The following is a 15,360-nucleotide window of genomic DNA, read 5'->3' on the forward strand; positions in this document are numbered from 1 at the left end:
GTGCAATAATAGTTTTTAACATGATTTTTGAACGACTTCCTCATCTCTGTACCCCACACATACAAGGTCCCTCAGTTGACCAGTGAATTTCAAACACAAAGGTTTTCCAATGCCTCGCAAAGAAGGGCACCTATTGGTGGATGAAAAATAAAACAGCCGACATCGAATATCCCGTTGAGCATGGCGAAGTTATTAATTACACTTTGGATGGTGTATCAATACACCCAGTCACTACAAAGATACAGGCATCCATCCTAACTCAGTTGCCGGAGAGGAAAGAAACCGCTCAGGGATTTCAAAAGGAGGCCAATGGTGACTTTAAAACAGTTACAGTTTAATGGCTGTGATAGGAGGAAACTGAGGATGGATCAACAACATTGTAGTTACTCCACAATACTAACCTAAATGACAGAAGAAGGAAGCCTGTACAGAATACAAATATTCTAAAATATGCCTCCTGTTTGCAATAAACCACTAAAGTAAAACTGAAAAAAACATCCCTGAGTACCTCTCTTCATATTTGGTGGTGGTGGCTGCATCATGTTATGAGTGTGCTTGTCATCGGCAAGGAGCAGGGAGTTTTTTAGGATAAAAAAAACGGAATGGAGCGAAGCACAGGCAAAATCCTAGAGGAGAACCTGGTCTTCTTTCCAAAGAACAGAAATAGGACAGCACTCCGGTAAATAAACTTGAATTGACATATTTTTATTGCAGCACGAACGTTTCGGGTTTGAGCCCTTCTTCAGTGTACAAAGCAATAGCAATCAATGTCACAATAACAACGGCTTTCTTCCTCCTCTTCTGAGGAGGAGTAGCGAGAAGCATCGGAGGACCAAAGCGCAGTGTGGTCAGTGTTCATCTTTTTAATAAGAAACTGAACACTTCAAATGACAAAACAACAAAGTGACAAGCGAAACAGTTCTGTCTGGTGCAGACACACAAAGACTGAAAATAACCACCCACAAAACACAAAGGAAAACAGGCTGCCTAAATATGGTTCTCAATCAGGGACAACGATAGACAGCTGCCTCTGATTGAGAGCCATATCAGGCCAAACACAGAAATAGAAAATATAGAAAAACTAACATAGACTGCCCACCCCAACTCACGCCCTGACCATACTAAATAAAGACAAAACAAAGGAATAAAGGTCAGAACGTGACAGGTAGGCATAATGCTAAATTAACCGTCAGTATTGGCCCAATCAAGAGATCCCAGCAGAGGAAGCTGTGAGGGTTAGGGAAGCTGTGGGGGTTAGGGAAGCTGTGAGGGTTAGGGAAGCTGGCTGTGGGGGTTAGGGAAGCTGTGAGGGTTAGGATAGCTGGCTGTGGGGGTTAGGGAAGCTGTGAGGGTTAGGGAAGCTGGTTGTGGGGGTTAGGGAAGCTGGTGGGGGTTAGGGAAACTGGCTGTGGGGGTTAGGGAAGCTGTGGGAGGTAGGGAAGCTGTGAGGGTTAGGGAAGCTGTGGGGGTTAGGGAAGCTGTGAGGGTTAGGGAAGCTGTGAGGGTTAGGGAAGCTGTGGGGGATAGGGAAGCTGGCTGTGGTGGTTAGGGAAGCTGTGGGGGTTAGGGAAGCTGTGAGGGTAGGGAAGCTGTGGGGGTTAGGGAAGCTGGCTGTGGGGGTTAGGGAAGCTGTGGGGGTTAGGGAAGCTGGCTGTGGGGGTTAGGGAAGCTGTGAGGGTTAGGGAAGCTGGCTGTGGGGGTTAGGGAAGCTGTGAGGGTTAGGGAAGCTGTGAGGGTAGGGAAGCTGGCTGGGGGTTAGGGAAGCTGTGGGGTTAGGGAAGCTGGCTGTGGGGGTTAGGGAAGCTGTGAGGGTTAGGGAAGCTGGCTGTGGGGGTTAGGGAAGCTGTGAGGGTTAGGGAAGCTGGCTGTGGGGGTTAGGGAAGCTGTGGGGGTTAGGGAAGCTGTGAGGGTTAGGGAAGCTGGCTGTGGGGGTTAGGGAAGCTGTGGGGGTTAGGGAAGCTGTGAGGGTTAGGGAAGCTGGCTGTGGGGGTTAGGGAAGCTGTGAGGGTTAGGGAAGCTGTGAGGGTTAGGGAAGCTGGCTGTGGGGGTTAGGGAAGCTGTGAGGGTTAGGGAAGCTGTGGGGGTTAGGGAAGCTGTGGGGGTTAGGGAAGCTGTGAGGGAAACATGATGATCAAATAAAGATAGACACACAATACAATTGCATTATGATGTCATCACCTAAATGTTTGGACTATTTATAACCTACTACAAAAAACCTACTACAAAAAAATGAGAAAAATAACATTCCTCATTAAAAGGCCTGCTGGGACAAATGTGGCCAATGCATTACCAGTATGTCTTTGGAGAAATCATTGATCCCTATCTCCTCCCATAGAACAATTCAATGCCCATATAATAGAAGGTACTTAGTGGATAATTATGGCTGTTGAAATGCCTGGCAACGGGTGATTTCTTTTCATCATGTTTTGTGAATAGAGCTCTTATGCTCACATATCCTTGTCGTAAGTTCACGTTTGGTCTCACCCACATAATAGAAGTGACCGGAACACGTAAGGACATATACAACATATTTCATGTTACCTGTTACTCTACCTGGAACCTCCCTCTGGGCAGAGTGGAACAGTGGACAGTTGTTACATGTTGTTCTACCTGGAACCTTCCTCTGGGCAGAGTGGAACAGTGGACAGTTGTTACATGTTGTTCTACCTGGAACCTCCCTCTGGGCAGAGTGGAACAGTGGACAGTTGTTACATGTTACTCTACCTGGAACCTCCCTCTGGGCAGAGTGGAACAGGGGACAGTTGTTACATGTTGTTCTACCTGGAACCTTCCTCTGGGCAGAGTGGAACAGTGGACAGTTGTGACATGTTGTTCTACCTGGAACCTTCCTCAGGGCAGAGTGGAACAGTGGACAGTTGTTACATGTTGTTCTACCTGGAACCTTCCTCTGGGCAGAGTGGAACAGTGGACAGTTGTTACATGTTACTCTACCTGGAACCTTCCTCTGGGCAGAGTGGAACAGTGGACAGTTGTTACATGTTGTTCTACCTGGAACCTTCCTCTGGGCAGAGTGGAACAGTGGACAGTTGTTACATGTTACTCTACCTGGAACCTTCCTCTGGGCAGAGTGGAACAGTGGACAGTTGTTACATGTTGTTCTACCTGGAACCTTCCTCTGGGCAGGAACAGTGGACAGTTGTTACATGTTACTCTACCTGGAACCTCCTCTGGGCAGAGTGGAACAGTGGACAGTTGTTACATGTTGTTCTACCTGGAACCTTCCTCTGGGCAGAGTGGAACAGTGGACAGTTGTTACATGTTGTTCTACCTGGAACCTTCCTCTGGGCAGAGTGGAACAGTGGACAGTTGTTACATGTTGTTCTACCTGGAACCTCCTCTGGGCAGAGTGGAACAGTGGGACAGTTGTTACATGTTACTCTACCTGGAACCTTCCTCTGGGCAGAGTGGAACAGTGGACAGTTGTTACATGTTACTCTACCTGGAACCTTCCTCTGGGCAGAGTGGAACAGTGGACAGTTGTTACATGTTGGAACCTTCCTCTGGGCAGAGTGGAACAGTGGACAGTTGTTACATGTTACATGTTACTCTACCTGGAACCTTCCTCTGGGCAGAGTGGAACAGTGGACAGTTGTTACATGTTGGACAGTTGTTACTGTTACCTGGAACCTTCCTCTGGGCAGAGTGGAACAGTGGACAGTTGTTACATGTTGTTCTACCTGGAACCTTCCTCTGGGCAGAGTGGAACAGTGGACAGTTGTTACATGTTGTTCTACCTGGAACCTTCCTCTGGGCAGAGTGGAACAGTGGACAGTTGTTACATGTTGTTCTACCTGGAACCTTCCTCTGGGCAGAGTGGAACAGTGAACCTCCTCTGGGCAGAGTGGAACAGTGGACAGTTGTTACATGTTGTTCTACCTGGAACCTTCCTCTGGGCAGAGTGGAACAGTGGACAGTTGTTACATGTTGTTCTACCTGGAACCTTCCTCTGGGCAGAGTGGAACAGTGGACAGTTGTTACATGTTGTGGAACCTTCTGGGCAGAGTGGAACAGTGGACAGTTGTTACATGTTGTTCTACCTGGAACCTTCCTCTGGGCAGAGTGGAACAGTGGACAGTTGTTTTACATGTTGTTCTACCTGGAACCTTCCTCTGGGCAGAGTGGAACAGTGGACAGTTGTAACAAGGAATCTGCCGTCCGGAAACTGCCAAGACATCAAATATATTGTCTGAACTTACTAAACATTCCTGGGTCTCTTAAAGCCAAACCTCTGGGGATTCAAAGGCTTTACCAAAGCTGGGGTCACTGTGTAATATGTGCCCATGTCTATTAACCACTTCCTGGATCCACCTTGAAATGGGACGGTAGGTGGACACCAACGTCGCAGAGGGTGGAGAGGGATTTCTTTTGACGTTGCAGAATGCATTTCCGCGCTCTTTGTCTTACTCAATAATTCTTCTTTATAACCTCTTGGTTTGAATCGTTCACATAAGTCTTTGGTGATGTACATCCGATGATGAATCAGAGTCACACATGCGCCTAATGAGAAGGAGTTGGCTGTATAGTCAGCTGTTTTTAATGAAGGGGATAACTTCTGAGATGACTGGTGTTTCTATCTGTTTCTCAGTAGGCCATTAACATCTTGCGAAAACCTATACAGCCTATCTTGTGAACACAAACACAGAGACAGGAACAATCACCCACAAAACACACAGTGAAACCTAGGCTACCTAAATATGGTTCCCAATCAGAGACAATGAGAATCACCTGACTCTGATTGAGAACCGCCTCAGGCAGCCAAGCCTATGCTAGACACCCCTACTCAGCCGCAATCCCAATGCCTACTAAAACCCCAATACGAAACACAACAAAATAAACCCATGTCACACCCTGGCCTGACCAAATAAATAACGAAAACACAAAATACTAAGACCAAGGCGTGACAGAACCCCCAAGGTGCGGACTCCCGGCCTCACACCTAAGCCCATAGGGGAGGGTCCGGGTGGGCGTCTGTCCACGGTGGTGGCTCCGGCTCGGGACGTGGACCTCACTCCAACCAAGTCTTAGTCCCCCTGTACCGCGTCCTTTGATTGGCGACCCTCGCCGCCGACCTAGGCCTAATAACCCTCACCAAGGACCCCGCTGGACTGAGGGGCAGCTCGGGACTGAGGTGGAAGCTCGGGACTGAGGGGAAGCTCGGGACTGAGGGGAAGCTCGGGACTGAGGGGAAGCTCGGGACTGAGGGGAAGCTCGGGACTGAGGGGAAGCTCGGCACTGAGGGGAAGCTCGGGACTGAGGGGAAGCTCGGCACTGAGGGGAAGCTCGGCACTGAGGGGAAGCTCGGCACTGAGGGGAAGCTCGGCACTGAGGGGAAGCTCGGCACTGAGGGGAAGCTCAGTACTGAGAGGAAGCCCAGTACTGAGAGGAAGCCCAGTACTGAGAGGAAGCTCAGGCAGGTAGTTGGCTCCGGCAGATCCTGGCTGGCTGGCGGATCTGGAAGAGTCTGGTTGACTGGCAGATCTGGAAGAGTCTGGTTGACTGGCAGATCTGGAAGAGTCTGGCTGACTGGCAGATCTGGAAGAGTCTGGCTGACTGGCAGATCTGGAAGAGTCTGGCTGACTGGCAGATCTGGAAGAGTCTGGCTGACTGGCAGATCTGGAAGAGTCTGGCTGACTGGCAGATCTGGAAGAGTCAGGCTGACTGGCAGATCTGGCTGTTCCATGTAGACTGACATCTCTGGCTGCTCCATGCAGACTGGCAGCCCTGGCTGCTCCATGCATACTGACAGCCCTGGCTGCACAATGCAGACTGACAGCTCTGGCTGCTCCATGCAGGCTGGCAGCTCTGGCTGCTCCATGCAGGCTGGCAGCTCTGGCTGCTCCATGCAGGCTGGCAGCTCTGGCAGCACTGAACATGCGGGAGACTCCGGCAGCGCAGGAGAGGAGGAAAGCTCTGGCTGCGCTAAACAGGCGGGAGACTCCGGCAGCACAGGAGAGGAGGAAAGTGCTGGCTGCGCTGAACAGGCGGGAGGCTCCGGCAGCGCTAAACAGGTGGGAGACTCCGACAGCACTGTAGAGGAGAAAGGCTCTGACTGCGCTGAACAAGCGAGGCGCACTGAAGGCCTTGTGCGTGGTGCTGGAACTGGTGGTACTGGACCAAGGACACGCACAGGAAGCCTGGTTCGGGGAGCTGCCACCGGAGGACTGGTGTGTGGAGGTGGCACTGGATAGACCGGACCGTGCAGGCGCACTGGAGCTCTTGAGCACCGAGCCTGCCCAACCTTGCCTGGCTCGATGCCCACTGTAGCCCGGCCAATACGAAGAGCTGGTATGTACCGCACCGGGCTATGCACCCGCAATGGAGACACCGTGCGCTCCATAGCATAACACGGTACCTGCCCGGTCTCTTTAGCCCCCCGGTAAGCACAGGAAGTTTGCGCAGGTCTCCTACCTGGCGTAGCCATACTCCCTGTGAGCCCCTCCCAATACATTTTTGGGGCTGACTCTCATGCTTCCATCCGCGTCGCCGTGCTGCCTCTTCATACCAGCGCCTCTCCGCTTTCTCCGCCTCCAGTTCTTCTTTGGGGCGTCGATATTCACCAGGCTGTGCCCAGGGTCCCTTTCCATCCAATATCGCCTCCCAAGTCCAGAAGTCCTGTGATCGCTGCTCCTCACGATAAACAGGGGAGTTGGCTCAGGTCTGAACCCTGACTCTGCCACACTTTCCCTGAGCCACCCCCAATACATTTTTGGGGCTGACTTTCAGGTTCCCTTGCCAACCGTGTTCCCTCGTAACGTTGGCTCCTCTCTCCGGCTGCCTCTGCTCTCCTAAGTGCTTCCAGCTGTTCCCATGGGAGGCGATCTCTTCCAGCCAGTATCTCCTCCCAAGTGTAACAACCCTTGCCATCCAAAATGTCTTCCCATGTCCATTCCTCCTTTCGCTGCTTCTGTTGTCGCTGCCTGTCACCACGCTGCTCGGTCCGGGTGTGGTGGGTGATTCTGTAACGGCGTTCGTTTGTTGAAAGAGCAGCGGACCAAAATGCGGCGTGGTGGTTACTCATGTTCTTTAATTAAAATTATACGATACATGAAATAACAATAAATATACAAAACAACAAACGAAACGCGAAAACCTATACAGCCTATCTTGTGAACACAAACACAGAGAAAGGAACAATCACCCACGAAACACACAGTGAAACCTAGGCTACCTAAATATGGTTCCCAATCAGAGACAACGAGAATCACCTGACTCTGATTGAGAACCGCCTCAGGCAGCCAAGCCTATGCTAGACACCCCTACTCAACCGCAATCCCAATGCCTACTAAAACCCCAAAACGAAACACAACAAAATAAACCCATGTCACACCCTGGCCTGACCAAATAAACAACGAAAACACAAAATACTAAGACCAAGGCGTGACAATGTTGACAGACTTACTGAAGCCCGAGTCGGATTCCACCAAGACACTGTTCCCATTTGAAACCCAGGGAGATTCAGTGGTCTTCTGGACGGCTGGAGCAGCTCCATAAGACAGAAACAAGGTCTCTCCTACATAGTATAGTGTTATCCCAGTATTGGCTGAGATGAGTCATTGACTGTAACATCTGTCCTGTTGTGTCTGTCCCTCCAGAGGGTGGTAGTAGGAGGGCTGATGACATCCAGAAAGCAGCCGAGGAGCTCAACACTCGCTGGGATGGGTTCTGTGCCCTGCTGGCTGAGAGGCTGGAGTGGCTGGCCTACCAGAGCAAGATCCTGGCCTTCTATAACCTCTGGCAGCAACTGGAGCAAGCTGTGGTCAACTCTGAGAACTGGCTGAAGGTCCAGCAGCCACCGGCCTCAGAGCCTGAACCTCTGAAGCATCAACTGGAGCGCTGCAGGGTGAGGAGTGGGGGGTGTAGTGTCTGTGGAGGGAGGGAGGGAGGGCATGCAGAATTAGGTCGATACCCGCTAATTATCAAAATCCAGAAAAGAGCCGTTAAATTCTATAAATCCCTAAAAGGAATTCCCAAACCTTCCATAATAAAGCCATCACCTACAGAGAGATGAACCTGGAGAAGAGTCCCCTAAGCAAGCTGGTGTTTGGGCTCTGTTCACAAACAGAGAGAGAGAGAGAGAGGGGCAGTGTGTGTGAGAGAGAGACAGTCTGTATGTCTGTCAAGTGCAGGGTTTATTTTCAACTCTAATATAACACACCTGATTCATCTGTGTACACACACATACACACACACACATAAAATTGCACATGTGGGGTTGGAGCAAAAACCTGCATCCCTAGTAGCTTTCCCAGTGGAGAGATGACCACCTCTTGTGTAGTGTTAGTTGGTCCTGTCCTGTCTCCTGTTGTATAGCTGTTTAGTTAGGTGTCACTGCTCATAGTCGGCCACTAATGTAGACATATAGATGTATGTCCCAGGAAGAGTACTCCCTCCCCTCCACAGGAAGACCCCACCCCTCCCCTCCATAGGAAGACCCCACCCCTCCATAGGAAGACCCCACCCCTCCCCTCCATAGGAAGACCCCAGGAAGACCCCACCCCTCCCCTCCATAGGAAGACCCCACCCCTCCCCTCCATAGGAAGACCCCAGGAAGACCCCACCCCTCCCTCCATAGGAAGACCCTAGGAAGACCCCACCCCTCCCCTCCATAGGAAGACCCTAGGAAGACCCCACCCCTCCCCTCCATAGGAAGACCCCAGGAAGACCCCACCCCTCCCCTCCATAGGAAGACTCCAGGAAGACCCCTCCCCTCATTAGGAAGACCCCAGGAAGACCCCACCCCTCCCCTCCATAGGAAGACCCCAGGAAGACCCCACCCCTCCCCTCCATAGGAAGACCCCAGGAAGACCCACCCCTCCCCTCCATAGGAAGACCCCAGGAAGACCCCACCCCTCCCCTCCATAGGAAGACCCCAGGAAGACCCCAGGAAGACCCCTCCCCTCCATAGGAAGACCCCAGGAAGACCCCACCCCTCCCCTCCATAGGAAGACCCCAGGAAGACCCCACCCCTCCCCTCCATAGGAAGACCCCAGGAAGACCCCACCCCTCCCCTCCATAGGAAGACCCCAGGAAGACCCCACCCCTCCCCTCCATAGGAAGACCCCACCCCTCCGCTCCATAGGAAGACCCTAGGAAGACCCCACCCCTCCCCTCCATAGGAAGACTCCAGGAAGACCCCACCCCTCCCCTCCATAGGAAGACTCCAGGAAGACCCCTCCCCTCCATAGGAAGACCCCACCCCTCCGCTCCATAGGAAGACCCCAGGAAGACCCCACCCCTCCCCTCCATAGGAAGACCCCAGGAAGACCCCACCCCTCCCCTCCATAGGAAGACCCCAGGAAGACCCCACCCCTCCCCTCCATAGGAAGACCCCAGGAAGACCCCACCCCTCCCCTCCATAGGAAGACTCCAGGAAGACCCCACCCCTCACCTCCATAGGAAGACCCTAGGAAGACCCCAGGAAGACCCCACCCCTCCCCTCCATAGGAAGACCCCAGGAAGACCCCACCCCTCCATAGAAGAACCCACCCCTCCCCTCCATAGGAAGACCCCAGGAAGACCCCACCCCTCCACTCCATAGGAAGACCCCATGAAGACCCCACCCCTCCCCTCCATAGGAATACCCCACCCCACCGCTCCATAGGAAGACCCTAGGAAGACCCCACCCCTCCCCTCCATAGGAAGACTCCAGGAAGACCCCTCCCCTCCATAGGAAGATCCCACCCCTCCGCTCCATAGGAAGACCCCAGGAAGACCCCACCCCTCACCTCCATAGGAAGACCCCAGGAAGACCCCACCCCTCCCCTCCATAGGAAGACCCCAGGAAGACCCCACCCCTCCCCTCCATAGGAAGACCCCAGGAAGACCCCACCCCTCCCCTCCATAGGAAGAATCCAGGAAGACACCCACAACTCCTCCATAGGAAGACCCTAGGAAGACCCTAGGAAGACCCCACCCCTCCCCTCCATAGGAAGACCCCAGGAAGTCCCCACCCCTCCACTCCATAGGAAGACCCCAGGAAGACCCACCCCTCCCCTCCATAGGAAGACCCCAGGAAGACCCCACCCCTCCATAGGAAGACCCCAGGAAGACCCCACCCCTCCATAGGAAGACTCCAGGAAGACCCCACCCCTCCGCTCCATAGGAAGACCCCAGGAAGACCCCACCCCTCCGCTCCATAGGAAGACCCCAGGAAGACCCCACCCCTCCATAGGAAGACCCCAGGAAGACCCCACCCCTCCGCTCCATAGGAAGACCCCAGGAAGACCCCACCCCTCCCCTCCATAGGAAGACCCCAGGAAGACCCCACCCCTCCATAGGAAGACTCCAGGAAGACCCCACCCCTCCGCTCCATAGGAAGACCCCAGGAAGACCCCACCCGTCCATAGGAAGACCCCAGGAAGACCCCACCCCTCCATAGGAAGACCCCAGGAAGACCCCACCCCTCCATAGGAAGACCCCAGGAAGACCCCACCCCTCCATAGGAAGACCCCAGGAAGACCCCACCCCTCCCATCCATTGTAGGGGAAACACTTCATACAGTGTCGTTCATTATTCATACAACAATATTCTCTGTTCTGTATTCACCACAGAGAAAACGCATTGCCACTGGGAAGGTTTGCCATGAATATTTAATTGTAATAAAATCTAAATTTGACTATTTTGTATTGAATGGCTCATAATAACAGCAGAACAGCACAAAGCTGTAATGAGATGTTCATGTATTGTGTAGCCTCTAATATATTAGACTAGGATACTAAGACCCCCTCTGGTAGATTAGACTAGGGTACTAAGACCCCCTCTGATATATTAGACTAGGATACTAAGACCCCCTCTGGTAGATTAGACTAGGGTACTAAGACCCCCTCTGATATATTAGACTTGGGTACTAAGACCCCCTCTGATAGATTAGACTAGGGTACTAAGACATCATCTGATAGATTAGACTAGGGTACTAAGACCCCCTCTGATAGATTAGACTAGGGTACTAAGACCCCCTCTGATAGATTAGACTAGGGTACTAAGACCCCCTCTGATATATTAGACTAGGGTACTAAGACCCCCTCTGATATATTAGACTAGGGTACTAAGACCCCCTCTGATAGATTAGACTAGGGTACTAAGACCCCCTCTGATAGATTAGACTAGGGTACTAAGACATCATCTGATAGATTAGACTAGGGTACTAAGACCCCCTCTGATATATTAGACTAGGGTACTAAGACCCCCTCTGATAGATTAGACTTGGATACTAAGACCCCCTCTGATAGATTAGACTTGGATACTAAGACCCCCTCTGATATATTAGACTATCTCCTCTCTCCCCTCTCCTCCCCTCCCTCCCTCCTCCCTCCCTCCCTCCTTCCCCTCTTCTCCCAACCCTCTCCTCCTCCCCTCTCTCTCCTCTCCCTACCCCCTCTCTCCCCTCACCTCTCCCCCCCAGGAGGAAATAGCTCGTTTTTCCTCTCTGGAGCCCCAGGTCGACCTGCTAAAAGAGAAGCTGAAGGCACTGAGGGAGAAGGAGAATGCTCCTGTCTTCTTCGATGCAGACATCACTGACTTCACACAGCATCACCAGCAGGTCCTGGATGAGCTCCAGGCCCGAGAGAGACAGCTGGTGCTGGGTGAGAATATGGAGCAGGACACAAACACAATGCAGGCGTGCACTTACACACAGGAACACAGAGAGGGGTCATGAGGGAAGAGAAAAAGCACACCACACCTAGTCCTTCTGTAGCTCAGTTGGTAGAGAATGGCGCTTGTAACGCCAGGGTAGTGGGTTCGATTCCCGGGACCACCCATACGTAGAATGTATGCACACATGACTGTAAGTCGCTTTGGATAAAAGCGTCTGCTAAATGGCATATATTATTATTATTATATTATAGTCAACTTCAGGTTGTTAGGGGTTAACAGGTGAGGGTTAGGGGTTAACAGGTGAGGGTTAGAGATTAATAGGTGAGGGTTAGAGGTTAATAGGTGAGGGTTAGGGGTTAATAGGTGAGGGTTAGGGGTTAATAGGTGAGGGTTAGAGGTTAATAGGTGAGGGTTTGGTGTTAACAGGTGAGGGTTAGGGGTTAATAGGTGAGGGTTAGAGGTTAATCGGTGAGGGGTTAATAGGTGAGGGTTAGAGGTTAATAGGTGAGGGTTTAGGGTTAACAGGTGAGGGTTAGGGGTTAATAGGTGAGGGTTAGGGGTTAATAGGTGAGGGTTAGAGGTTAACAGGTGAGGGTTAGGGGTTAACAGGTGAGGGTTAGTTAGGTGAGGGTTAATTAGGTGAGGGGGGTTAATAGGGAGGGTTAATTAGGTGAGGGTTAGGGGTTAATAGGTGAGGGTTAGAGGTTAACAGGTGAGGGTTAGGTGTTAACAGGTGAGGGTTAGGGTTAATAGGTGAGGGTTATGGGTTAATAGGTGAGGGTTAGGGGTTAACAGGTGAGGGTTAGAGGTGAGGGTAATGAGGGTGAGGGTTAGGGTTAACAGGTGAGGGTTGTTAGGTGAGGGTTAATAGGTGAGGGTTAGGGGTTAATAGGTGAGGGGTAGGGGTTAACGGGTTAGGGGTTAACAGGTGAGGGTTAGGTGTTAATAGGTGAGGGTTAGGGGTTAATAGGTGAAGGTTTGGGTTTAACAGGTGAGGGTTAGAGGTTAAGGGTTAGAGGTGAGGGTTTGGGGTTAATAGGTGAGGGTTATGGATTAATAGGTTTGGGTTTGGGGGAGGTAAGTGCTGTGGCATGTGCGACAGAGAGAGGAAAGGATAATATTTTAGAGGGGAGGATAATATTTTAGAGGAGGTTATTTTAGAGTAGAGCGGGATATTTTAGAGGAGGAGAGGATGTTATTTTAGAGGAGAGGATGTTATTTTAGAGGAGAGGAGGATGTTTTAGAGGAGAGGAGGCTATTTTAGAGGAGAGGAGGATATTTTAGAGAAGACCAGGAGAGGACTGGAGAGGAGAGGAGGAGGACAGGAGAGGGAGGGAGGATATAGAGAGGGGCTATTTTAGAGGAGAGGAGGATGTTTTAGGGGAGAGGAGGATGTTTTGGAGGAGAGGAGGGTATTTTAGAGGAGAGGAGAATGTTTTAGAGGAGAGAATGGTATTTTAGAGGAGAGGAGGATGTTTTAAGAGAGAGGAGGATGTTTTAGAGGAGAGAAGGGTATTTTAGAGGAGAGGATGATGTTTTAGAGGAGAGGATGGTATTTTAGAGGAGAGGGGGTGTTTTAGAGGAGAGGATGATGTTTTAGAGGAGAGGAGGATGTTTTAGAGGAGAGGAGGATGTTTTAGAGGAGAGGAGGATGTTTTAGAGGAGAGGAGGATGTTTTAGAGGAGAGAAGGGTATTTTAGAGGAGAGGGGATGTTTTAGAGGAGAGGATGTTATTTTAGAGGAGAGGAGGTTATTTTAGAGTAGAGCGGGATATTTTAGAGGAGGAGAGGATGTTATTTTAGAGGAGAGGAGGTTATTTTAGAGGAGAGGAGGATGTTTTAGAGGAGAGGAGGATATTTTAGAGGAGAGGAGGATATTTTAGAGGAGAGGAGGATATTTTAGAGGAGAGGAGGGTATTTTAGAGGAGAGGAGGATGTTTTAGAGGAGAGGAAGGTATTTTAGAGGAGAGGAGGAGGATGTTTTAGAGAGGAGGAGGATGTTTTAGAGAGGAGGAGGATGTTTTAGAGAGGAGGAGGATGTTTTAGAGAGGAGGAGGATGTTTTAGAGGAGAGGAGGATGTTTTAGAGAGGAGGAGGATGTTTTAGAGAGGAGGAGGATGTTTTAGAGAGGAGGAGGATGTTTTAGAGAGGAGGAGGCAGAACACAGCAGGACAGTTTGTTCTCATCTCCATATGTAGAGTGGATGTCAGAGAGGGAGAGAGGGAGCTGGCTGGTTCAGCTGCTGTGTGTGTGTGTGTGTGTGTGTGTGTGTGTGTGTGTGTGTGTGTGTGTGTGTGTGTGTGTGTGTGTGTGTGTGTGTGTGTGTGTGTGTGTGTGTGTGTGTGTGTGTGTGTGTGTGTGTGTGTGTGTGAGAATGGGCTTATCAGAGAGCAGTAATATGAACACAGAGGGGTAAATGATAGAAAGTGTATTAACAGTACTCACATGGGTCCTCTACTCACAGGAAATAGAAATATGCCTAATGTATGCTCAATTACATTTCAAGTTCAAAGTGTGTCTGTATCAAATCAATTTTTGGTCACATACATGGTTAGCAGATGTTAATGTGAGTGTAGCGAAATGCTTGTGCTTCTAGTTCCGACCATGCAGTAATATCTAACAAGTAATCTAACAATTTCCCAACAACTACCTTATATACACAAGTGTAAAGGAATGAATGAGAATATGTCCATATAAATGTATGGATGAGCGATGGCCGCGCAGCATAGGCAAGATGCAGTAGATGGTATAGAGTACAGTATATACATATGAGATGAGTAATGTAATCTAGTGATACATTTATTTCATCCCATTTTTAATTACTAAAGTGGCTAGAGATTTGAGTCAGTATGTTGGCAGCAGCCACTCAATGTGAGTGATGCTGTTTAACAGTCTGAGGGCCTTGAGATAGAAGCTGTTTTTCAGTCTCTCGGTCCCAGTTTTGATGCACCTGTACTGACCTCACCTTCTGGATGAAAGTGGGGTGAACAGGCAGTGGCTCGGGTGGTTGTTGTCCTTGATGATCTTTTTGGCCTTCCTGTGACATCGGGTGGTGTAGGTGTCCTGGAGGGCAGGTAGATTGCCCCTGGTGATGCGTTGTGCAGACCTCACTACCCTCTGGAGAGCCTTACGGTCGTGGGTGGAGAAGTTTCCATACCAGGCTGTGATACAGCCCGACAGGATGCTCTCGATTGTGCATCTGTAAAAGTTTGTGAGTGTTTTCAGTGACAAGCCAAATTTCTTCAGCCTCCTGAGGTTGAAGAGGCGCTGTTGCTCCTCTGCTGCTGCGCCTTCTTCACCACGGTGTCTGTGTGGGTGGACCATTTCAGTTTGTCCGTGAAACTGCTCCAGTTTCAACTTCCACCTGACTGTGCTGCTGCTCCAGTTTCAACTGTTCTGCCTTATTATTATTCTACCATGCTGGTCATTTATGAACATTTGATCTGTTCTGTTATAATCTCCACCCGGCACAGCCAGAAGAGGACTGGCCACCCCACATAGCCTGGTTCCTCTCTAGGTTTCTTCCTAGGTATTCCTCTTGAGTTTTTCCTAGCCACCGTGCTTCTACACCTGCATTGCTTGCTGTTTGGGGTTTTAGGCTGGGTTTCTGTACAGCACTTTGAGATATCAGCTGATGTACGAAGGGCTATATAAATACATTTGATTTGATTTGATTTGATGTGTACGCCAAGGAACTTAAAACTTTCCATCTTCTCCACTGCGGTCTCGTCGATGTGGATTGGGG

The 15,360-nt window shown here is 50.6% G+C and overlaps 1 protein-coding gene across 1 annotated transcript in view; it reads left to right on the plus strand.

Moving 5' to 3' along the window:
- LOC127916632 (dystrophin-like) overlaps nucleotides 1-15,360 on the plus strand; it is a 351,583-nt gene that overhangs the window by 175,047 nt on the left and 161,176 nt on the right. The window contains exons 20-21 of the mRNA XM_052498942.1: nucleotides 7,614-7,861; nucleotides 11,423-11,603. Of these exons, the coding sequence (XP_052354902.1) occupies nucleotides 7,614-7,861; nucleotides 11,423-11,603 (429 nt within the window). The remainder of the gene's footprint in view (nucleotides 1-7,613; nucleotides 7,862-11,422; nucleotides 11,604-15,360) is intronic.

The sequence above is a fragment of the Oncorhynchus keta genome, chromosome 37 (genome assembly GCF_023373465.1).
Source record: "Oncorhynchus keta strain PuntledgeMale-10-30-2019 chromosome 37, Oket_V2, whole genome shotgun sequence".
In the NCBI taxonomy this organism is placed as follows: Eukaryota; Metazoa; Chordata; class Actinopteri; order Salmoniformes; family Salmonidae; genus Oncorhynchus; species Oncorhynchus keta.